This window comes from Callithrix jacchus, chromosome 18 (genome assembly GCF_049354715.1).
Source record: "Callithrix jacchus isolate 240 chromosome 18, calJac240_pri, whole genome shotgun sequence".
Classification (NCBI taxonomy): Eukaryota; Metazoa; Chordata; class Mammalia; order Primates; family Cebidae; genus Callithrix; species Callithrix jacchus.
The window spans coordinates 16372099-16395926 of NC_133519.1; the positions used below are offsets into that span (position 1 = coordinate 16372099).

The window sequence follows — 23828 nt, forward strand, 5'->3', positions numbered from 1 at the left end:
ACTTTACTGAGACACAGAACTGGAGAGTGTGTGGCTCAGGGTCACACTGTGAATCAGCTGCACAGTCAAGGCTGGAGCTTAGGTTTTCTGGCTCTCAGTTCAGTGTCTTCTCGTACGTAAAGAGACCCTCATTGTCTCATCCTTATTCCATTTACTGAAGATCCATACAGCAGAAAGCCAAGGAAAAAGAAATGGATATTGTTCCTGTCCTCAAGGATCTCAGTCCAGTGAGTGGGTGAGTGTGTGTGTGTGTGCACAAGCGGAAGGACAAATCACAAATGACTCCGTCACCGGCTCGCATGTGCCAAATGCCGTAAGAGAAGTTTCAACAAAAGGCTGTGGGCTGTTAACTGAGTGAGCGCATAAGTCCAGTTGGGAGACAAAAAAGGGAAACAGACCAGGTGTGGTGGCACACCCACAACTTTGGGAGGCTGAGGCGGGGGGATTGTTTGAGCTCAGGTGTTCCAGACAGCCTGGGCAACATAGTGAGACCCTGTCTTCACGAAAAATAAAAAGTTAGCTGGGCGTGGTGGCATGTGCTTATAGTCCCAGCTACTTGGGAGGCTGAGGTGGGAGGCTCACTTAAGCCCAGGTGTTCAAGGCTGCAGTGAGCTATGATCATTCCACTGCACTCCAGCCTGGGTGACAGAGCAAGACCTTGTTTGCTTTGGATTGTTTTTTCTTGTTTTGAGACAAAGGCTTGTTCTGTTGCCCAGGCTGGAGTGCAGTGGTGTGATCTTGGCTCACTGCAACCTCCGCCTCTCAGATTCAGGTGATTCTCCTGTCTCAGCCTCCTGAGTAGCTGGGATTATAGGCGTGCACCACCATGCCCAGCTAATTTTTGTATTTTTAGTAGAGACTGGGTTTTGCCATGTTGGTCAGGCTGATCTCGAAGTCCTGACCTCAGGATCCACCCTCCGTGGCCTCCCAATGTGCTGGGATTACAGGTGTGAGCCACCGCACCCAGCCTTTTCTTCTTTTTTTGAGATGGAGTTCCGCTCTTGTTGCCCAAGCTGGAGTACAATGGCATGATCATGGCTTACTGCAACCTCTGCCTCCCAGGTTCAAGCTGTTCTTTTGCCTCAGCCTCCTGAGTAGCTGGGGTTACAGATGTATGCTACCACCCCTGGCTAATTTTTTGTATTTTTAGTAGAAATGGACTTTCACCATGTTTGCCAGGCTGGTCTTGAACTCCTGACCTCAGGTGATCCACCTGCTTTGGCCTCCCAAAGTGCTGGGATTACAGGTGTGAAGACTTGGCTTTATTTTTGTTTTTAAAGGGAGTAGGAACAGAAGGAAATACAGGGCCTTTGAGATGTGCCTGGAGGGGTAAAGTGGTTAGGATTTTCCCAGGGAAGAGGGAGAGGATTTTAAGTAGATAAAATAGTTGGGGGAAAGGTTCATGAGTGATAGCGTTGTGATTTCTTCCTTTTTTTTTTTGAGACGGAATTTTGCTCTTATTGCTCAGGCTGGAGTGCAATGGCTCCCAAGTTCAAGCAATTCTCCTGCCTCAGCCTCCCAAGTAGCTGGAACTACAGGCACCTGCCATCATGCCCAGCTAATTTATATATTTTTAGTAGACATGGGGTTTCTCCCTTACATATTGGCCAGGATGGTCTCGAACTCCTGACCTGTGATCCGCCTGTCTTCGCCTCCCAAAGTGCTGGGAATACAGGTGTGAGCCATTGTGCCTGGCATGATTTCTTCTTCCAAGAGTCTGGTCTTATGGAGAGTGAAAGCCATTGTGACCTCTCCCCACGTTGCAGAGAGGAGGGCTCCAAGCATCAGCCTCAGAGCACACATTTCCTCCACTGTCTCCCCAGTGGGCATTGCTCTCACTTCCCAGCACTCCTGGTTGGCATCAGGGCTGCCGCAATGTGTCTCAGAGTTAAGAACACTCAGATGCTCTTAAAGTTGAAAATGATAAACCCCACTCCAGAAAGAAGTGCCAAGTCCCAGAGTACCAGGGGCAGGAAGGGCAGGAAGGGCAATAACATTTACTGCATACCTCTGTACACTTCACTCCTAGGCCATGTCTCTCTAGACCTTCTGCTAGAATGAGTCTCCCAGGCTCCCCTTCTCCTGGGAACACTTCCAGCTACTAAGATGTCATGAGTGCCCAGAAGGATCAGGAAGCTGGGACCCAGACCTTCCCTCTTTCCAGGCTTACTGTGGGGCTGTCAGACTTCCTCCAGGTTGTCTTAACCACCCCGGGAAAGTCCAGGTTATTGGAAAGTTGTCCCTTCAATCTACTTTCCTCCCTCATTGCAATCTGTCCACTGCCTTCACCCCAGCCAGAGCTGCTGGGAAGAAAGTGCTGTGCCTGGGGTGGCTGTGTGCCTATTTACCACGGAGACGGGAGGGAGGCAGGTACTCAGTCCTCTGCAGATGGCAGCTGCTCCCCCGCTGGGAGGGTCTAAGGGAAGAAAGGGAGAAGCCTGGGAGAGTGGCCAGGTCCTGTGCCCATCCGTGCTCATCGCGTCTGGGAGCAATGGACGGGGAAGCCCTCAGCCAGCCGCCAGGAGAGACCCTCTCCCTTCTTGCCTACAAACAGGCCTTGTGCTGGCTACACACAGGATGAGCAGATCTACAGGAAGCAGGTCAGAGCTGAGGGCCACGGCAGGGTCCCTCCCAATCAGTGGCCTCCAAAGCTGAGATTTGGAGGCAGAGGGAGGTTGACAAAAATATTATGAAAAGCTTGGGTGGAAAAAAGAGTAGGAACTGGAGATATACTAGGAAAAGGGGAATGGGGGCTGGAAATAGGACGGAAACTGAGAGGCAGTGAGGGGGAGGCAGGGACACCTGGGTGGATCATGGGAGGTCTGAAATTCAGGGACCTCCCAGAAGCAGAAAGTTGGTTTGAACTGTATGCCCTGTACCCAACCTCTACCTGATAGCCTTGTTTCAGCCTGTGCCTGCAGGGTTAATTTTTTTTTTTTTTTTTTGAGAGAGAGGACCTCTCTCCTCTGTCACCCTCAAGCTTCAAGGCTTACAGCAGCCTCCACCTCTCAGGATCAAACAGTCCTCCCACATTAGCCTCCTGAATTGGTAGGACTGCAGTTGCATGCCACCACATCCAGCTAATTTTTTTTTTTTTATAAAGATGGGGTTTCACCATGATGGCCAGGCTGGTCTTGAACTCCTGACATCAGGTGATCCACCCACCTCGGCCTCCCAAAGTGCTAGGATTACAGGTGTGAGCCACCATGCCCGGCCTAAATTTTTTTTTTTGAGACAGAGTTTTGCTCTTTTGCCCAGGCTGGAGTGCAGTGGCATGATCTCGGCTCACTGCAACCTCCACTTCCCTGGTTTAAGCAATTCCCCTGCCTCAGCCTCCCAAGTAGCTGAGATTACAGGCACACGCCACCACACCTGGCTAATTTTTTTTTGTATTTTTAGTAGAGACGAGGTTTCACCATGTTGACCAGACTGGTCTCGAACTCCTGACCTCAGGCAATCCACCTGCCTTGGCCTCCCAAAGTGCTGGGATTATAGGCATGAGCCACTGCGCCTGGCCTCCAGCTAATTTTTAAATGTTTGTTTTGTTTTGATTTAGGTGGAGTTTTGCTCTTATTGCCCAGGCTGGAGTGCAATGGTGTGATCTCAGCTCACTGCAACCTCCACCTCCCGGGTTCAAGAAATTCTCCAGCCTCAGCCTCCAGAGTAGCCGGGACTACAGGCATGCACTACCACACCCGGCTAATATTTGTATTTTTAGTAGAGACAGGGTTTCACTATGTTGGCCAGGCTAGACTTGAACTCCTGACTTCAGGTGATTCATCCACCTCAGCCTCCCAAAGTGCTGGGATTACAGGTGTGAGCCACTGCACCTGTTTTTAAATTTTTTACAGAGATGAAGTCTCACTATGTTGCCAAGGCTGGTCTCAAACTCCTGGGCCCAAGCGATCCTCCTGCCTCGGCCTCCCAAAGTGCTAGAATTATAGCTGTGAGCCACTACGAATGGCCTGCAGTGTTTAATTTGGCAAGATGAAGGAAATGCAGTGAACTGGAGACCTCTAGTTTTCTTCAGTCCCTGCAGGTATTCCTGCTGGAGATAGGGTCCTGTCACCCCGGCCCCACTGACAGACACCTCAGCTCTTATGATCTTTGTGTAACTCATCCTTCTTCCTCCCACTCAGACCAACTGGAGTCCGACCTCTTCTCAAGATCTACCCTTTTTCCAGCATTGCTGTCATTTCATTCATGGTCTCTGCCCTCTGTGAAAATGAAATCTGTCTGGCAGTTTCTCCCTTACATCCTCATCTCCACTCACCCTGCCTCATGCCATGATGCCAATATTTTTTTTTTTGAGACGTAGTTTCCCTCTCATTACCCAGGCTGGAGTGCAATGGCTCGATCTTGGCTCACCCCAACCTCCGCCTCCTGGGTTCAGGCAATTCTCCTGCCTCAGCCTCCTGAGTAGCTGGGATTACAGGCACACACCACCATGCCCAGCTAATTTTTTATATTTTTAGTAGAGACGGGGTTTCACCTTGTTGACCAGGATGGTCTCGATCTCTTGACCTCGTGATCCACCTGCCTCGGCCTCCCAAAGTGCTAGGATTACAGGCTTGAGCCACCGTGCCCGGCCCAGTTTTTTTTTTTTTTTTTTTTTTTGAGACGGAGTTTTGCTCTTGTTACCCAGGCTGGAGTGCAATGGCGTGATCTCGGCTCACCGCAACCTCCGCCTCCTGGGTTCAGGCAATTCTCCTGCCTCAGCCTCCTGGGTAGCTGGGATTACAGGCACTTGCCACCATGCCCAGCTAATTTTTTTGTATTTTTAGTAGAGACGGGGTTTCACCATGTTGACCAGGATGGTCTTGATCTCTCGCCCTCATGATCCACCCGCCTTGGCCTCCCAAAGTGCTGGGATTACAGGCGTGAGCCACTGTGCCCGGCTGATGCCAATACTTTTATTCTGTCCCTCAGAGGGTTGAGGTTTAGTAAGGGTTCCTCAACTCCCTCCTAGCAGTATTCCCTCCTCCACCATCTGAAATTCAGACTGGGACTCCAGTCATCCTGTTGCTTTTCCTTCCATTAGCTTAACTCTCCCAGCCCCCCTCCCATTTTCCCTCAGCCTTCTGAGCTCAGGAAATGGTGCATGGGAAAGGCCAGGGCTGGGTCTCACACAATGGTTTTATTTAGCTCTAGAATGAGATCACATTATGTCATATCACTGCTTCCGCTGAGCAGAGAGATAGGAGATTCTGAAATAGGTCTGGGATCAGATGCTTGAGACGGGGAGGTGGGGGGTGGGAAAGCAGAAAGGGGCTCTAAGAAGTCATTTCACTTGTCATCCTGCCTCTGGATGGAATCGTCTTCCCACCACTGCAAACCATCAGCGTGTCCTGTCCCTTCCTCCGAGTGTGTAACCTTCACAGATTGCACTAGTCATCAAAGATTTCTTAGGCATTCTACTGGAAGCTGGATGGGAATATGTATTTTAATAGAGAGAGAGACATCTGTTACTCAAAACTCTGAGACTGTAATTTCTTTAGGGCGCTACAGCTTTGAAGTCGGTCAGATTTGCTAGCTCTGCCCCTTTCTTTTTTTTCTTCAAGACAGTCTCACTCTGTAACTGAGGCTGGAGTGCAGTGGCACGATCCTGTCTCATTGCAACCTCCACCTCCTAGGTTAAAGCAATTCTCCTGCCTCAGCCTCCCAAGTAGCTGGGATTACAGGCGCCTGCCATCACGCCTGGCTAATTTTTGTATTTCTACTAGAGACGGGTTTTTGCCATGTTGGCAGGGCTGGTCTAGAACTCCTGAACTCAGGTGATTCACCCACCTCAACCTCCCAAAGTGCTAGGATTACAGGCATGAGCCACTGCACCCAGCCTAGCTATGCCACTTTTTTTTTTTTTTTTTTAAGAAAGGCAGACTGCCACATGCAGCACTTCATTTGGATGTGTCTGGAGCTATGCCACACAACCTTGGTAACTTATCTTTTTTTCTTTTTTGGACCCAGGGTCTGGCTCTGTGGCCAAACCTGGAGTGCAGTCTTGATCAGAGCTCACTGTAGTCTCAAACTCCTGGGTCAAGCGATCCTCCTGCTTTAGCATCCAGTAGATGGGACTACATGTATGTACCACCACGCTCTAAGTTCAAAAAAATTTTGGGGCTAGGCACAGTGGCTCATGCCAGTAATCGAGCACTTTGGGAGGCTCAGATGGGTAAATCATGAGGTCAGGATTTTGAGACCAGCCTGGCCAATATGGTGAAACTCTGTCTCTACTAAAAATACAGAAATTAGCCAGGCATAGTGGTGGGTGCCTGTAATCCCAGCTACTAGGGAAGCTGAGGCAGGAGAATAGCTTGAACCTGAGAGGCAGAGGCTGCAGTGAGCCAAAACTGTGCTACTGCACTCCAGCCTGGGCAACAAGAGTGAAACTCCATCTAAAAAAAAAAATTTTTTTAGAGATGGGGGTCTCACTGTGTTGCCCAGGTTGGTCTTGAACTCCTGGCCTCAAGTGATCCTTTTGTCTTGGCCTCCCTAAGTGTTGGGATTAGAGATATGAGCCCCTGAGCCCAGCCCGGCCAGTGTTTTTGACCCTCAGACTCATGTATAAAATGAGAATGAGAGGTTGGGTGCAGTGGCTCATGCCTATAATCCCAGCAGTTTGGGAGGGTGAGGTGAGTGGATCACCTGAGGTCAGAAGTTTGAGACCAGTCTGACCAATGTGGTGAAACCCTGTCTTTACTAAAAAGACAAAATTAGCCAGGCACGGTGGCTCACGCCTGTAATCCTAGCACATTGACCAGGCTGGTCTCAAACTCCCGGGCTCAACTGATCTGCCTGTCTTGGCCTCCCACAGTGCTAGGATTACAGGCATAAACCACCTCGCCTGGCCAAAACTTACTTTGTAAGGATGTTGAAAGACTTGATGATAATGTATGCAATGCAACGAGTGCCCCTTACATCTGTCTTTGGTACATATTAGGTGCTCAATAAATACTATTATTATTTTATTATTGTTACTTAGGGGTCATAGAGACAACAGGGCATGTTGAAACAGAGAGCTAGAAAGAAAGAGGCTCAGCCGGGCTTGGTGGCTCATGCCTGTAATTCCAGCACTTTGGGAGGATGAGGCGGGTGGATCACGAGGTCAAGAGATTGAGACCATCCTGGTCAACATGGTGAAACCCCGTCTCTACTAAAAATACAAAACTTAGCTGGGTGCGGTGGCGCACACCTATAATCCCAGCTACTTGGGAGGCCGAGGCAGGAGAATCACTTGAACCCAGGATGTGGAGGTTGCAGTGAGCCAAGATGGCACCACTGCACTCCAGGCTGGCGATAGAGTGAGACACTGTCTGAAAAAAGAAAAAAAAAGAAGGAAAGAAAAAGAAAAAAGGAGACCCAAGATAGAAGCAGAAATAGGCATTATATGATGGTGACCCACCGTTTTCTCTTAGAGAGAGAATAACCCATGGGTGACACTAACGTAGCTATGATGGGAACAGTTCTCATAAACAGCTCCTGATGGGAAAGCATGTATGCAACCAGAACAAGAAGAGCAAGAAGAAATGGGAGCTTTTTTGTTCTTTGGGACCCTGTTGAGCCCTGATATAGATGTCCTCTTCAAGGAGAAGAAAGGGATAGAATGGCCTCTGGAAATTTAAAGCAAGGGTTAGCAAACTCTAGCCTCTGGGACAAATCTGTCCTGCTATCTTTTTTTAATAGGTGAAAAAAAAAAAGAATACTTTGAGACACAAAATTATATGAAATTCAAATTTCAGTCCCCATAAATAAAGTATTTTTGGAATGCAGCCATGCTCAGTCATTTACATATTGTCTATGGCTGTTTTTGCATATCAACAAAGTTGATAGTTGCAAAAGAGAGCCCACAAAGCCTGATGTATAGATATATCCTGAGTCTGGGATCCTAATATATATATATGTGTATTATATATATATATATATATATATTTTTTTTTTTTTTTGAGGTGGAGTTTCACTTTTGTTGCCTAGGCTGGAGTGCAATGGCATGATCTCAGTTCACTGCAACCTCCGCCTCCCAGATTCAAGAGATTCTCTTGCCCCAGCCTTCAGAGTAGCTGGGACTAAAGGCACGCACCACCACTCCTAGCTAATTTTAGTATTTTTTAGTAGAGACGGGGTTTCACCATGTTGGCCAGGTTGGTCTCAAACTCCTGGCCTCAGGTGATCCACCTGCCTCGGCCTCCCAAAGTGCTGTGCTGGGATTACAGGCATGAGCCACCATGCCTGCAGCCTTGACTTTCCAGGCTCAAGCAAGCCTCCCACCTCAGCTTTTGGAGTAGCTGGGACTACAGGCGCATGCCATCACACTGGGATAATTTTTGTATTTTTTGTAGAAACGAGGTCTCACTATGATGCCCATGCTGGTCTCAAACTCCTGAGCACAAGTGAAATGCTCATCTTGGCCTCCCAAAAGTGCTGGGATTACAGGCATATGCTACCATGCTTGGCCTAAAATATTTGTTATCTGGATCCTTACAAAAAAAGTTTGTCAACTCCTGATCTAGAGCAACTGGGTCTCAAAATCTTAGGAAGGAGGAGAAAAAAGATAAAAGAGGGACGTGAAGGCTCACTACACACCAGACATTCTGTAACCTTTTCAGGAAGAAGGGACACTGAGACATTGAGACCCCAATATACCTACGTCCTGGTTTTTTTTGTTGTTGTTTTTTGTTTTTTTGAGATGGAGTCTTGCTCTGTTGCCCAGGCTGGAGTGCAATGGCGTGATCTTGGCTCACTGCAATCTCCACCTCCCAGGTTCAAGCAATTCTTCTGCCTCAGCCTCCCAAGTAGCTGGGATTACAGGCGCTTGCCACCACGCCCAGCTAATTTTTGTATTTTTAGTAGAGACGGGGTTTCACCATGTTGGTCAGGCTGGTCTCATACTCCTGACTTCTGGTGATCCACCTGCCTCGGCCTCCCACAGTCCTGGGATTGCAGGCATGAGCCACTGTACCCAGCCAACATACCTACTCCCTAAATGTCATCTGAGGCCTATGGAGAGAGATAAAAATGAGTGTCAACATCCATTTTGTGCCATCCTCAAAATATTTCTTGAAATAGACATTATTATCCCTGTTTTACACATGAAGAAACAGGCTGCATAGGTGGTGGTGCGTCTGTAATCCCAGCTACTTGGGAGGCTGAGGCAGAAGAATCGCTTGAACCCGGGAGGTGGAGGTTGCAGTGAGCTGAGATTGTGCCACTACACTCCAGCCTGGGTGACAGAGTGAGACTCTGTTTCAATAAAAAAGAAGAAAAAAAAAAAAAAGAGGGCTCACAGAGACCTTCAGTAACTGGCTGGAAGTTACACAGCTGCTAGGAGGTGGAGATGAATTTTCAAAGCTGATCCATCACATTATGGAGCCTAAATTCCTTTCTGAAACCAGAAAACAAGCTCCCAAAGAGAGCAAGTGGCTAGCTTTTTTTTTTTTTTTTTAAGACAGTCTCCCTGTGTCACCCAAGCTGGAGTACAGTGGCACAATCTCGGCCACTGCCTCCCAGATACAAGTGATTCTCCTGCCTCAGCCTCCTGAGTAGCTGGGATTACAGGCATGCACCACCATGCCTGGTTAATTTTTATAATTTTAGTAGAGATGGGGTTGCTCCGTGTTGGCCAGGCTGGTCTTGAACTCCTGACCTGAAGCAATTCAACCATCTTGGTCTCCCAAAGTTCTGGGATTACAGACCTGAGCCACTGCGCCTGGCCTATCAAGTGGCAAGCTTTTCTTTTTTTTTTTCTTTCAAGATAGAGTCTCACTCTGTCACCTGGGCTGGAGTGCAATGGCGCTATCTTGGCTCACTGCAACCTCTGCTTCCCAGGTTCAAGCAACTTTCCTGCCTCAGCCTTCTGAGTAGTTGAAATTACAGGCACCCACCATCGTGCCCAGCTAATTTTTGTATTTTTGTAGAGAAGGGGTTTTCACCATGTTTCCCAGGCTGGTCTTGAACTCCTGACCTCAGGTGATCCGCTCACCTTAGCCTCCCAAAGTGCGGGGATTACAGGCATGAGCCACCACGCCAGGCCAAGTGGCTAGCTTTGAAAGAAATCTGGCAACACTGTTTTTACCCACCTTATTCCTACCTCCCTGACCTCAGCCAAAGAAAGGAAGCAGCTTCCAAGAGAAATAAGACAAGGGTCCCAAAGAAGTGAAATGTATCCTTTCGTCAGCTTAGGCCTCTGAACGAGGTGATGGGGAACAGACGGTGTTTGCTGGTTGTGTTTGCTGCCAGCAAACACTGAACATCGGGGAGGAACTGCTGGAGCAACCACACAGCCAGGCGCTGTGGCCTGGAGGCAATGCTGGCTGGCCCTTTTGCAGCCTGAGCAGCTTTCTGAGTTTGGCTGTGGGATCCTAAATCTACCAAGGTGGCCGATGTTGGAGAAGACCCAAGAGAACTGGATAAGAAAGACTGAGGAGGAAGAGAGAGGGCAAATGGCATGTCGTACTGGGCTCTCCTCCAGATCTCCTGGGCACGGGCAGGGGTGGGGGGAGCACAGGGTCACAAAAACTCTTTGATGGTTCAAAATTTAACCTAACATTTCTTCTCCTGTAGAAAGTAAACCATTAATCCAACAGTGCCCTGCAAAGAAGGTAAAGCAAAGCTTCTCTTCACCTCAGATAAAGAAGGTCCCGGGAGATACAGTGCCTTCCCACCTGCTCCCTAGATACCCCATTCCAGGATAGGAGCACCCGAGTCTCTGATACCCTCCTGCTTCACCCATCTGCCTGACTTGGCTGAACGCAGGTGTCCTGGAACTCTTTCTCTCACCTTCCTGTCCACTGCCAGAGAGTAGTAAAATTCCAAAAATGAAAGGCAAGTAAAAGATACAGAGGATCCATTCATTCAGCAAAGATTACTTTAGCACCTTCTAGGTATTAGGCACAGAGAAGAGGACCCAGAAAGGTCTTTGCACAAACACAAACACAATGGCGAGACCTGGCTACTATCCCTCAGTGGGGCAGAGGCCAGTATGGGCAAAAGCCATTTGTCCATCAGCTTCCGGGTTGTCTCCTGAGAGACACTGTATGCAGAGGCCAGTATGGGCAAAAGCCATTTGTCCATCAGCTTCCGGGTTGTCTCCTGAGAGACACTGTACTTAGTTCTGGAATTTCAGAGCATCTGCAGAACTCTAATGTAACCGCACCCCGCCCCACTAAGCCAGCTGCAGGCATCTCAGACGCTCCCCCTAAATCATCCCCGTGTCGTTGATGTACTAGTTTCATAAGCTGGTCAGGAATTTTGCTGATCTGGGCTTCCAAGTATGACCCCCTTTTTTTTTTTAATTGGCTAGTAAACTGAACTTAGGGACCCTGCCCTCTTCCCTTCTGCTGGACCTGTAGCTGTATGCTTAGTCCAACAGGGGCTTGGGACCCAGAATAGCCCTTCGTCTGTGGGGGACAGGGAAGAAAAGGGTCAAGACCAACCTCCTGCCAGTTCCCTGGCATGTGTTCTGGGTGCTACGCCAGACGGGTGGGGCAAGAGAGGGTCTGAGGGTAAGGACTCAGGAAGGGAAGAGGGAAACTCACCAGACCTGGGAGATATCCCAAAGATGGGGGACCTGCTTCTGTCCTCAGTTGGTGACTTTAGTGCGGGACAAAGTCCTGTTTCAGGTGGCCCCCTTAAAAACCCAGTCCAGCACCTTAGTTGGGGGCACCTCTCTCTTGGTCCTTTTAAGGGAGCTGCTCATGGTCCAGAAGTTTGCATAGGAGAAAGAGGGGACTCAGTCCAGTCCAGACCAGCTGCCTCTTCAACCACTATAGCCCTTCCCTTCCCCGCCCCACTTCAAACACCCTAAACAGTGCTGTGCCCAGGCCCTTAACCCTTTCAGTGCCACCACTGATCCCAGGGACTCCTGGGTCCCTCTGTCCTCAGCATTTCCTGAACACAGAGTGACCACATAGAATTTAGACTTGTGTGGAAACAGGTATAAGAAGCCATGCTGGGGTCACCCTGAGGAGAGAGTATGTAGGAACCTGACAGCCCAGGGAACATTCACCCTCCCTCCAGGAGGGTCAGGGAGAAACTGGGGAGGGGAGAAAGCAGACATCTCAGGGAAAGAAACAGCTGCCACTGGAAACCTACTTAACAGCAGGGTCCTCAGCGGGGCAGTGGGGGGGTTCTTCATCCAGCTCCAAAACTGATGGTCCACCAGGCTCCGTGGCTCATGCCTATACTCCCAGCACTTTGGGAGGCCGAGGAGGGATAACGAGGTCAGGAGTCAGAGACTAGCCTGGCCAACATGGTGAAACCCGTCTCAACTAAAAATACAAAAATTAGCCTGGCGTGGTGGTGCACACCTGTAATCCCAGCTAATGGGGAGGCTGAGGCAGGAGAATCAATTGAACGTGGGATGCACAGTTTATAGCAAGCCAGGGTCACACCACTGTACTCAAGCCTGGGCAACGGAGTGAGACTCCATCTCAAAACAAACAAACAAAAAACCCTGATTGTCGGTCCCTTTAAGAGGCAGGTTACGGCAATGGAGGAAAGATTGTATTTTTTTTTGTGATGAAAGTACAGGGTGGAGCGTTACAAGGCAGCTGCACTGAGAAGGGCCCTAGCGTCAGCACCAGGAACCGAAGTGACCAAGCAACTCAGCATACCCAGGGCTCATGGCTTGTTGTGGATACCAGCGGGATATTGACTGGCTCCTCCACTCTCTTCCCAGATAACAGCTTCTGGGGCGGGGCAGGGGCTGACTCACCTTCTCCGCTTTCCCTGGGGCAGAGGACAGCTGGGGCGGAAGTCGGACTTCCTCAGGTAACTGGGAGCCCTCCTCACCTCCTGTGGTCTGGTAGAAAGGGCAAGTTGGAGTTGGAAGATGGCTGGGTCTGCCAACTCACTAGTTACAGGGCCCTGAGTCCCCTATGTAGCCTCATTTCCTCATCTGTAAAATGCAGATGTTAAATGAGACGTGCAAACCAAGTCCAAAAGTGGAACATAAATGCTGGGTCCATAATAAATAAATATGCTAGCTGCCACTGGCTGGGCAACCTTGGACAAGCCGCTTCAACCTGCGTCTTTCCTGACCTATTAAATGAGAGGATTAAATTAGGCAATCTATGGTCTATCCTTGCTTGAAAATTCTGCTGCCAGAGGCAGAACTGTGTGCCCTTCCCCACCTGGCTGGGCCCCACCCCAACACTGAGAAAGTGACAATGGCTGTTCCTCAAGTTCCTCACTTCATAAGAATACAGGGGTGATGCCCGCCCTATCATACTGGTGAGGGGTCCTCAAAAATCCTCTAATTAAACAATTTTGTGTTTGTCCAGATGAGGAAACAGGCTCCAAGATGGAAAGCTATTATGTGTCTATATATAATTTATATATATAATATATAAATAACATGTTGTGTGTGTGTGTGTGTGTGTGTGTGTGTGTCTGTATAATTTTTGGCCAGGCACAGTGGCTCACGCCTGTAATCCCAGCACTGGGAGGCCAAGGCAGGCAAATCACGAGGTCAGGAGTTTGAGACTGGACTGGCCAATATAGTGAAACCCCCTCTCTACTAAAAATACAAAAATTAGCCAGGCATGGTGGCATGTGCCTATAGTCCCAGCTACTTGGGAAGCTGAGGCAGAAGAATCTCTTGAATGCAGGAGGCAGAGGTTGCAGTGAGCCAAAATTGTGCCACTGCACTCCAGCCTAGGACAGAGTGACAGAGCGAGACTCTGTCTCGAAAAAAAAAATTTTTTTTTTTCTGTTGAGATAGGGTCTCACTCTGTCACCCAGGCTGGAGTGCTGTGGCATGATCATGGCTCACTAAAGCCTTGAACTCCTGGCTCAAGCAGTCCTCCTGCCTCAGCCTCCTGAGAAGGGGGCATGATTTACCTAAGGCCATACAGTCAGTGAATGGTGGAGTTGGGGCTGGGACCCAGTACTCCTGCCTCCATGGCATATGCTGCTACTCACCCTCAGCTGCTCTTTCAAGAGACTACACCTTGGTAACTTCTCACCCTTTCACTGAATCACTCCATTACTTCCAGCTTGGTAGATTTTTTTTTTTTTTTTTTTTTTTGAGATGGAATCTCACTCTGTCGCCCAGGCTGGAGTACAGTGGCACAATCTCAGCTCACTGCAACCTCTGCCTCCCAGGTTCATGCAATTTTCCTGCCTTAGCCTCCTGAGTAGCTGGGACTACAGGCATGCACCACCACAGTCAGCTAATTTTTGTATTTTTAGTAGAGACGGGGTTTCACCATGTTGGTCTGGGTGGTCTCGAACTCCTCACATCCTGATCTGCCTGCCTCGGCCTCCTAAAGTGTTGGGATTATAAGTGAGAGCCACCACACCCTGCCACTTTGTAGAAATTCTTTTACCTGTTTCCCATTTACTTTCTTCGAGTGTCAAAGCTGATTACAGGAAGGGGGCGGAAATCAAGGTACCTGGCTCCTCCTGGTACTGGGGCAGGGTGTGTGCGTAAGCAGACACCAGCTGAAAGTCTGCACAATGAGGGAGGGCTGGAGGGCTGGTCTCCAGGGGTGGGGGCACCTGAAACAGGCTGGCGGCTGACCTATCTGTATTGCCTTTTAGGGAGGAGCCTCAGTTTGGTACCCAGCCTCCAGGAAGGATGTGGGATCACTGCTTACTTTCCTCTCCCCTCACAGGTCTGCACACAATCCTGAGATCAAGGTCCATGCCTCTCTAGGGTGGTTTTCAGTCAGAGTGGAGGAGTGTTGTCTGCCACTCATCCTCCTATTAAATTACCTCAAGAAGTTAAGAGGGCTCAATCCTAAAGCCAACGATTCCAGCTAAGACTGTCTATAGATTTTAGAGGCTCTTTTATTCTCCAACACCACTACTTAAGGGAGGTTCACATTCCATCCTGACTCCAAGAAAGTTGATCTCTTAGGAGATGAGGTATCTAGCTTTGGCCTTTTTTCAAGGTGCCTGTGACACCAACTGCCTTTACAATGCTTCTCTTGTCACGTGTGTCAGGCCTGGGTTTCCCTCCTAGTCGCCCTCTCCATGACAAGGGCTAGGACACAAAGTGCTGAGTTTTGTAAGGGAAAGTACAATAAAGACACCCCAGCTTTTGGGAAGAGTTCAGATTAAGGAAGAAATCTTACAGACAGTCCCCGACTTACGATGGTTTAAGATTTTTTTTTTTACTTCACAAGTGTGAGAGCCACACACATTCAGTAGAAACCCTATTCCAAGTACCATAAAACCATTGTTTCTTTTACTTTCAGTACAGTAGTCAATAAATTCCATGAGATATTCAACACTTTATTTTACTTTTTGAGACAGTCTCGCTCTGTCGCCAGGCTGGAGTGCCGTGGCGTGATTTCGATACACTGCAACCTCCGCCTCCTGTGTTCCAGCGATTCTCCTGCCTCAGCCTCCCAAGTAGCTGGGACTATAGGCATGCACCAACACACCCAGCTAATTTTTGTATTTTTTCTTTTTTTCAGCAGAGATGGGGTTTCATCATGTTGGCCAGGATGGTCTCAGTCTCTTGATCTCATGATCTGCTCACCTCAGCCTCCCGAAGTGCTGAGATTACAGGCACGAGCCACTGTGCCCAGCCAAACTCTTTATTATAAAATAGGCTTTGTGGCCCACGCCTGTAATCCCAGCACTTTGGGAGGATCACTTGAGCTTAGGAGTTTGAGACCCCGCCTGGCCAATATGGAGAACCCCACTCTACTAATATAAAAATTAGCTGAGCATGGTGGTGGGGATCTGTAATCCCAGCTACTTTGGGAGGCTGAGGCATGAGAATCACTTGAACCTGGGAGGTGGAGGTTGCAGTGAGCCGAGACTGTGCCACTGCACTCCTGCCTAGGTGACAGAGTGAGACTCCATCTCAAAAAATAAATAAATACAAATAAAATAGGCTTAGTGTTAGATGACTTTGCCCAACTGTAGGCGAATGTAAGTGTCCAGAGTATGTTTTTTTTTTTGAGACGGAGTTTCACTCTTGTTACCCAGGCTGGAGTGCAATGGCGCGATCTCGGCTCACTGCAACCTCCACCTCCTGGGTTCAGGCAATTCTCCTGCCTCAGCCTCCTGAGTAGCTGGGATTACAGGCATGCGCCACCATGCCCAGCTAATTTTTTGTATTTTTAGTAGAGACGGGCTTTCACCATGTTGACCAGGATGGTCTCGATCTCTTGACCTCGTGATCCACCAGCCTTGGCCTCCCAAAATGCTGGGATTACAGGCGTGAGCCACTGTGCCCGGCCCAGAGTATGTTTAAGGTAGAATGGGCAAAGTTATGATGTTTGGTATGTTAGGTGTTTTAAATGCATTTTCAACTTAAGACATTTTTCAATTTACAACAGGGTTATGTCCTGATAACCCTATTGGAAGTCAAGGAATTACCTGTATTACCTTCCAGAGTTATGAAGTTTGCCCTATCCTCTGAGCAAGAACCTCTCCCCCTATAGGTTAACTCATTATATTTTCCTTGGAGACTACACAGATGGAAAATAGCACTTCCTCCTTCAGAGACTAACACTCCGTAGTCCTAGAGAGCAAAATGATGTGTATCAGACCGGCTCCCTTTCCCTTCCCCACATCTGTTCTCAACCCCAGGCCTCTGACTCATTGCCCCTTCCTCCCCATTCTCCTGAGCAAGTCCCAGGGTCTCTACCAGGAACACAATGAACAAAAGCAAGTACATCTTCCTTGCCTCTAACCTGGCCAGTCCTGGGATGTCCAAGCTGCAGCCCCCGAAAGAGGGATGTAAGCTGGCAGAGGGCTACTCCATTTGGAGCCTCCCGTTGTCTCCATGTTCTTTTCATCCTCCTGGGGCCTGGAGGCTCCGACTGCTGGGCTAGGGAAAGGTTAAACCAGTTGGGCAGGGGAGCCGGGGAAGCAGAATCTAAACTGGGCAACTCGGTAGCAGGAACAAAGCCTGTGTTTGTTGGGTTTCCCTCCTGCCTGGGAGGCTGTTCTCAGACCACGGCATTCCTGGGTTGGACAGAGTCAGCTCAGAGTGGCTTCTCCCCACTGTTGCTTCAGCAAAAGTCACTGCCGTTCCATAGGTCACACTTAGAGTCAAACTCAAGGGATCCAGGCACTTCTTCCCTGCCAGAGTTCAAAGAACAGAGGCATTGAGAGTAAATTCAGGCCAGGTGCGGTGGCTCATGCCTGTAATCCCAGCACTTTGGGAGGCTGAGGCAGGAGGATCACTTGTCAGGAGTTCAAGACCAGCATGGCCAACATGGTGAAACCCTGTCTATACTAAAAATTAAAAAATTAGCTAGGTGTGGTGGTGTGTGCCTGTAATCCAAGCTACTCAGGAAGCAGAGGCAGGAACATTGCTTGAACCAAGGAGGTGGAGGTTTCAGTCAGCTGGGATAGCACCACTGTACTCTAGCCTGAGGAACAGAGCAAGACTCCTTCTCAAAAAGTTAAAAATTAAAAAAACAAAAAAGGGGCTGGATGTGGCGGCTAACGCCTTTAATCCCCGCACTTTGGGAGGCTGAGGCAGGCGGATTATTTGAGGGCAGGAGTTCGAAACCAGCTTGACCTACATAGCAAAACCCCATCTCTACCAAAATACAAAAATTAGCTGGGTGTGGTGGTGGGTGCCTGTAATCCCAGCTACTCAGGAGGCTGAGGCAGGAGAATCACTTGAACCCAGGAGGTGGTGGTTGCAGTGAGCTGAGATCATGCCACTACACGCCAGCCTGGGTAACAGAGCAAGACTCCCTCTCAAAAACAAAAAAAAGGAAGGCCAAGGTGGGTGGATCACTGAGGTCAGGAGTTTGAGACCAGCCTGGCCAACATGATGAAACCCCATCTCTACTAAAAATACAAAAAAAATTAGCTGGGCGTAGAGGTGGGTGCCTGTAATCCTAGCCATTCGGGAGGCTGAGGCAGGAGAATCGCTTGAACTTGGGAGGTGGAGGTTGCAGTGAGCAGAGATCACAACATTGCACTGCAGCCTGGGTAACAGAGCGAGATTTCTTCTCAAAAAAAAAAAAACAGTAAAATTAAAGCTCAAGAAAAGCTTGATGCAGATTGGACATCCCAGGACTGGCCAGGTTCTTTTCAAGAACACTCAGTCAATAAATCAGATGCGGTCTAAGGGCATGGGAATAGCTGCTCCTCTGCCGATCATCTTTCCCTTCCTGTCTTCTCCAGCTGTGAAGAGGAGCTGCCTGGCAAGGAAAATAAGGGGTAGAAGCCAAAGATTCCAAAGGGCAGATATCTCCCTGGGAACAGGACCCACAGTCCCTACAGCAAGGCCAGAACTGAGCTTGCTTGCCCAGGGGTCTGGGCACTCAGGTACTGAGTTCCAGTAACTACCTGTGCTCACCCTCGTACTAAGAAAACAGACAAGTCAATGTGGCATTTGTTTTTATTAGAAAACCCTTTAGTAAGCACTTCCCTAACCCAGAACAGAGACTGGGTATCCTCCAAGAGTCCCACAGCTTTCATTTCATCTTCCACCCTCTTCTGAGAGAGGTGAGCAGGGGATGGGGATGGTGTCAGGCAGTCTCCGAAGTCCCCTCCTAGACCCCTGAGAGAACTCACATGCCAGCAGTAAACCAACAGCACCTCAGTGGGGCATCAGAGGGCCCTCTAGGCTCAAGGCTGTTGCCAAAGGCATTCCTGTTTGTATGGCTTCACGATGGAACCAAGGAGGCTCTCATAGACTCCTTCACCATGACTGAGAGTAGGGAGGAGAATGCGGCCGAGGGCTAAGGGAGAAGAAGAGATTGCATTTAAGAAAGCTTTGGAGTCTGGAAAGCACCTGGATGTCCTGGGAGAGGAGCCTGGATTTCCTGGGAGAGGAGCCTGGATTTCCTGGGAGAGGAGGGCTGAGGAAGCCTGCTCAGTTCTTCTTTGTTTTGGGAGTGTCGTATTTCCTCTTGCTGGAGTACCACAATAGCAGGGGTATGCCGATGGAGGGAAGGGTCATGACCCCAAAGGCTGCCCAGTCCAGCTGTGAAGGAAAACAAACACCTTGGTTAGAAGTCTGGATTTGGACACAGGAGAAGCCAGGGAAAATATGAGTTCAATGAGAAAGGGAGCAGTCTAGCCCAAATTTATTTATTTTTGAGACAGGGTCTTGCTCTGTTACTCAGGCTGTAGTGCATTGACATGATCACGGCTCACTGCAGCCTCAACCTCCTGGGCTCAAGTGATCCTCCCACTTCAGCCTTCTGAGTAGCTAGGATCACAGGGGTGTGCCAGGACACCTGGCTAATTTATTTTTTGTACAGGCAAACTATCACTATGTTGTCCGAGCTGGTCTCGAATTCCTAGGCTCAAGTGATCCTCCGGCCTTGATGTCCTAAAGTGCTGAAATTACAGGTGTGAGCCACCACACCCAGCCTAAATTTTCTTAATTTTTAATTTTAATTTTTTTTAGAGATAGGGTCTTACTCTGATACTCAGGTTGGAATGCAGTGGCACAATCATAGCTCACTGCAGCCTCAAACTCCTGGGCCCAAGTGATTTTCCGGCCACCCAAGTAGCAGAGATTACAGGTGCCTGCCACCAGGCCTAACTCAGCACAAATCTTTTTTTTTTTTTTTTATGAGATGGAGTCTCCCTCTGTGGCCCAGGATGGAATGCAGTGGCGTGATCTCGGCTCACTGCAACCTCTGCCTCCCAGGTTTAAGTGATTCTCCTGTCTCAGCCTCCAAGTAGCTGTGATTACAGGCATGCGCCACCACACCCGGCTAATTTTTTTGTATTTTAATAGATACAGGGTTTCATCGTGTTAACCAGGACGATCTCGATTTCCTGACCTTGTGATCCACCTGCCTAGGCCTCCCAAAGTGCGGGGATTACAGGTGTGAGCCACCATGCCCTGCCAACTCAGCACAAATTTTAAGCAGAACTTTGGCCAGGAAGGTCCCTCTCTGACCAATCCTGATACAGAATGGCTCACTAAAGACCAATCTTTCAAGCTGTGAAGCCAAAGGACTCACTTGATCCAAACCAGACTGGAAGAGAAGCTTCTGTTCCAGTCAATCTTGGAGAATGGAGATGCCCCCCTAGTCCTGCCCCTGATAGTCAAGCCTCCGTCGATACAGCCCTTGTTTGCATGTCAGGCCCTCTCTTTCTCATTCCTCCACCTCACATTCTGCCCTTCAGCCTTAATAAACTACTTGCCATTCCTGAATCACACCATTCTTTTCTCAATCTTGGCTGCTCTCTCTTGCCCTTCCTTACCTCTTGTTAGATGTTCCTGCTGCATGTTCCTCCAGCACCTGGCATATCACCTCTATCACAGCATTTTCCCCATTTACCTATTTTGAGTCCTCTATGAGCCCATAAGATCTTGGATTTTTTTTGTTTGTTTGTTTGTTTTGAGGTGGAGTTTTGCTCTTGTTGCCCAGGCTAGAGTGCAATGGCACAATCTCGGCTCACCGCAACCCACGCCTCCTGGGTTCAAGCAATTCTCCTGCCTCAGCCTCTTGAGTAGCTGGGATTTACAGGCATGCGCCACCACACCTGGCTAATTTTGTATTTTTTTTTAGTAGAGACGGGGTTTCTCCATGTTGGTCAGGCTGGTCTTGAACTCCTGACCTCAGGTGATGCGCCCACCTCAGCCTCCCAAAGTGCTGGGATTATAGGCATGAGCCACCACGCCCAACCTAAGATCTTGTTATTTTTTTTTTTTTAATTTTTAAATTTTATTTTAATGGATGAGAGGTTTCTATGTTGCCCAGGCTGGCCTCGAACACGTAGCCTTGCCTCCTCATGTGCCAGGACAGCTGGCCTGAGCCACTGCAACTCCTAGATCTTGTTATTTTTAGAGACAGCTTCTTGCTTTATCACCCTGGCTAGAGGGCAGTGGTGTGATCATGGCTCACCGCAGCCTCGAACTCTTGGACTTGAGTGGTACTCTCGCCTCTGTCTCCCGAAGTGTTGGGATTACAGGCGTGAGCCATGGTGCCCAGCCAGCCTGTAAGATCCTTAATGGAAGGGACTGTGTCTTATTCATCATTGTTTCTCCAAAGCAGAGCATAGAATGAGCACATAATTTGGAACATCATACTTACTCACTGAATGAATTCCTGCATTCAGTGCTTTAGGCAAATCTTCAAAAAATTCTTGCCTAGACTAGACCACAATAAAGTTCACACTTAACCTACTCAATGATCTAGGACCCTCTGAATCTAACCAGTTATTTTTTAAACCCCAAAATAGATCCAGGAGTCTAAGATGGGTCTGTACTCAAAGATGGGACTCTACTCAAGTCAGTTTTATGATTTTGGCAACTGTGATCTCATCGCAAAAACCTCTGGACATGGCTAAATCAATCTATTTGATACTATCTATATCAGTCACCGAAAAACAGAGAGACAGGGCAAGAACCAACCAACAAAACAAGTCCATGGAAGCCAGGAGGGTCCAGAACAAAAAGGGTATTCTCACACCAAGGGACTGATAAGAGAGAACACTACAAAGCTTACAAAATGCGGGGAGAATCGCCTATCAAACTCCCGCTGAGCCAGGATTCCTCCCTGTCCAGGTGCACTGGTGGAGCCAATCTGAAAAGAAGAAAAGAAGGACATTAAGGCAAGGCTCCTCATCTAATCTGAAAAAGGGCGGTCCCAACCAACCCAATTCTATGCATTAGATTCTTAGTTCTCAAAGGCTCAGGAGAACTTCAAGAAGATGAGGGAAAGCTTTTGGCTAGAGAGAGCTGGATGATTCTCTCTTAGTGTGTTGTAAAGAGGAGTACACAGGAGCCAGAAGACCTAAGAAATACCCCTTGGTGAACATTTAGCAAACAGGGTAGGCCAGGTATGCAACTGAAATTAAAGCCGAATTCTTCGGTCTGAGCCTCAGACTCTGGAAAGAGTGAAGTTGCTCACCACCACTGGCCCCTCTACAGGGCAGGGTGTGCAATGGAATGACTCACCCTTGCGACTCATTTACTTATTCCTCCAGCAAACAGACTCTACTTCACACAGTTCATGTGAGGCTCAAATGAAACAGCAGAAGTATACAGTGAAGTAGAAAGCCCTACCCAAATGTACATTACTAGAGGAGAGGCTGAGTCTGGCCCACATTCCTTTCCCTTGGAGAGGAGGCCAAGAGTTTGGAGCACACTGCAAACAACTTTATTCTAAAGTGGCAGCTGGGCCTTTGATTTTATGTTTATTAACCCATCAACTACCAGGTAGAACCAGAGAGTCCTGAGGTTGGTTCTGAAAGCAAAAATGATACAGGATGTGAAAACACAGCTAGATTTAGAATAGGGTTCCATGTAGTTTATGAAAAAAGAAAATGTAGAAGGTGCATTGAGTGTTAGTTCTTTCCATTCTATGGTTGACTGTGTTAAGTCCCTTCCCTACTATGTACTAATTAGCCTATAGCCCTGCTTGTATGGACATCATACATTTTAGCTTCATAAATTTATACACTTATGACTTAAGTTTTTTGAGGGCCTGGACAGTATCTTAATACTCTTGGTATTCCCCAGAGTCTGGCACATTTCAGGGGCTTCCTAAAAGTCTGTTGACCTTTACCTCAATCAGTCAAAACACTGTTAACTACTGAGTTTCTATCATATATGGGAAACAGAAATCTAAGACAGTCACTGGTCTCAAGGAATTTAAATTAAATTGGAAGGTGTTGGGTGGGAAGAGGGAAGATCTATACATAAGAAACAAACTCCTGAAGATAGTGATTAAATGTTCAAGACTGTAAGTGCTACAGAAGTTTAGATGCAGTCAATAAATGTTGATGAAAGAACGAAGAGCGGTCAGGCGAGGTGGCTCACAACCGTAATGAGGATAATGAGATCAAGAGTTCGAGACCAGCCTGGCCAACACGGTGAAACCCTGTCTCTACTAAAAATATAAAAAATTAGCTGTTGTCCCAATTACTCAGGAGGCTGAGGCAGGAGAATCGTTTGAACCTGGGAGGCAGAGGTTGCAGTGAGCTGAGATCGCACCACTGCCACTCCAGGCTGGGCAACAGAGTGAGACTCTGTCTCAAGAAAGAATAGCAAAGAGCAATCTGAATTGAAAACAGAAAACAAGGAGACACTACTCAAAGCTGGGTCTTGAGAAGGCTTCACATGTAATGGAGTGGAGGGAAAAGAGTACTTCAAACAGAACAAAGGCACAGAGGAAAGAGTAAGGACTAAGTTGGGGGAGAAGGTGTGGGAAGGAGCTTGGCCTAATTAGGATGCAGGGTCTGTATGGGCAGAGTGGGAGAGAAGGCTGGAGGCAGAGAATAGCTAGACTATTGGAGGGCTGCAGTGAGAGGCAGAATGCCATAAGCAGGAGCAATCTAAGCAAGGAAAGGAGAGAGTAACAGTGGAGACTGGGAAGGATCTGACAGTGGCAGAGAAGACACACATTGGAAAGGCAAGGACATCAGCAGGCAGCAAATGACACATTCCAGATGAAAAGAGAGAAGGAATGAAGAGGAGGGGAAGGCTATGGTACATGTCTCCCATCCATTTCAGTCACTCTAGTCCAGAACTTTAATTTGAACATACTTCCTTAGGACAATACCAAGTGTCTGGTTAACATTACCTCCCTCAGAATTTAGTAGCTACTGTGGAAATTTTCTGTAAGAGATTTTGTTTTAGAATCTATACTTTTTACATGGATACCCATCACCTTAAACACTTATCTTTTTTTTTTTTTTTTTTGGAGACAGGTCTCACTGTCACCCAGGCTGGAGTGCAATGCCAATATAATGGCTCACTGCAGCCTCAGTCTCCCGGGCTTAAGCAGTCCTCCCATGTCAACCTCCTGAGTAGCTGGGATCACAGGGGCATACACCATGCTCGGCTAATTCTTTAAAATGGGGGGTCTCACCATATTGCCCAAGCTGGTCTCCAACTACTGGGCTCAAGCAATCCACCTGCCTCAAGCCTCCTAAAGTAC

General features: G+C 48.3%; 2 protein-coding genes and 1 long non-coding RNA gene across 8 annotated transcripts in view; 1 reads left to right on the forward strand and 2 right to left on the reverse strand.

Moving 5' to 3' along the window:
• ARHGEF2 (Rho/Rac guanine nucleotide exchange factor 2) overlaps positions 1-11761 on the reverse strand; it is a 65289-nt gene extending 53528 nt beyond the window's left edge. For all 5 annotated transcript variants that reach the window (XM_035279563.3, XM_035279562.3, XM_035279561.3 and 2 more), the window contains exon 1: positions 11532-11761. The gene's annotated coding sequence lies outside the window, so the exon portion shown is untranslated. The remainder of the gene's footprint in view (positions 1-11531) is intronic.
• On the forward strand, positions 1-19805 carry LOC118149185 (uncharacterized). The gene is made up of 4 exons (XR_013529426.1): positions 1-235; positions 12674-12765; positions 14539-14612; positions 19673-19805. It is a non-coding gene; the product is annotated as an uncharacterized LOC118149185 (long non-coding RNA).
• SSR2 (signal sequence receptor subunit 2) overlaps positions 18302-23828 on the reverse strand; it is a 12333-nt gene continuing 6806 nt past the window's right edge. For both annotated transcript variants that reach the window (XM_035279577.2, XM_035279578.3), the window contains exons 5-6: positions 21393-21470; positions 18302-18907 (exon numbers count right to left, since the gene is read on the reverse strand). In XM_035279577.2, coding sequence (XP_035135468.2) covers positions 18797-18907; positions 21393-21470 — 189 coding nt within the window. In that variant the 3' untranslated portion in view covers positions 18302-18796. The remainder of the gene's footprint in view (positions 18908-21392; positions 21471-23828) is intronic.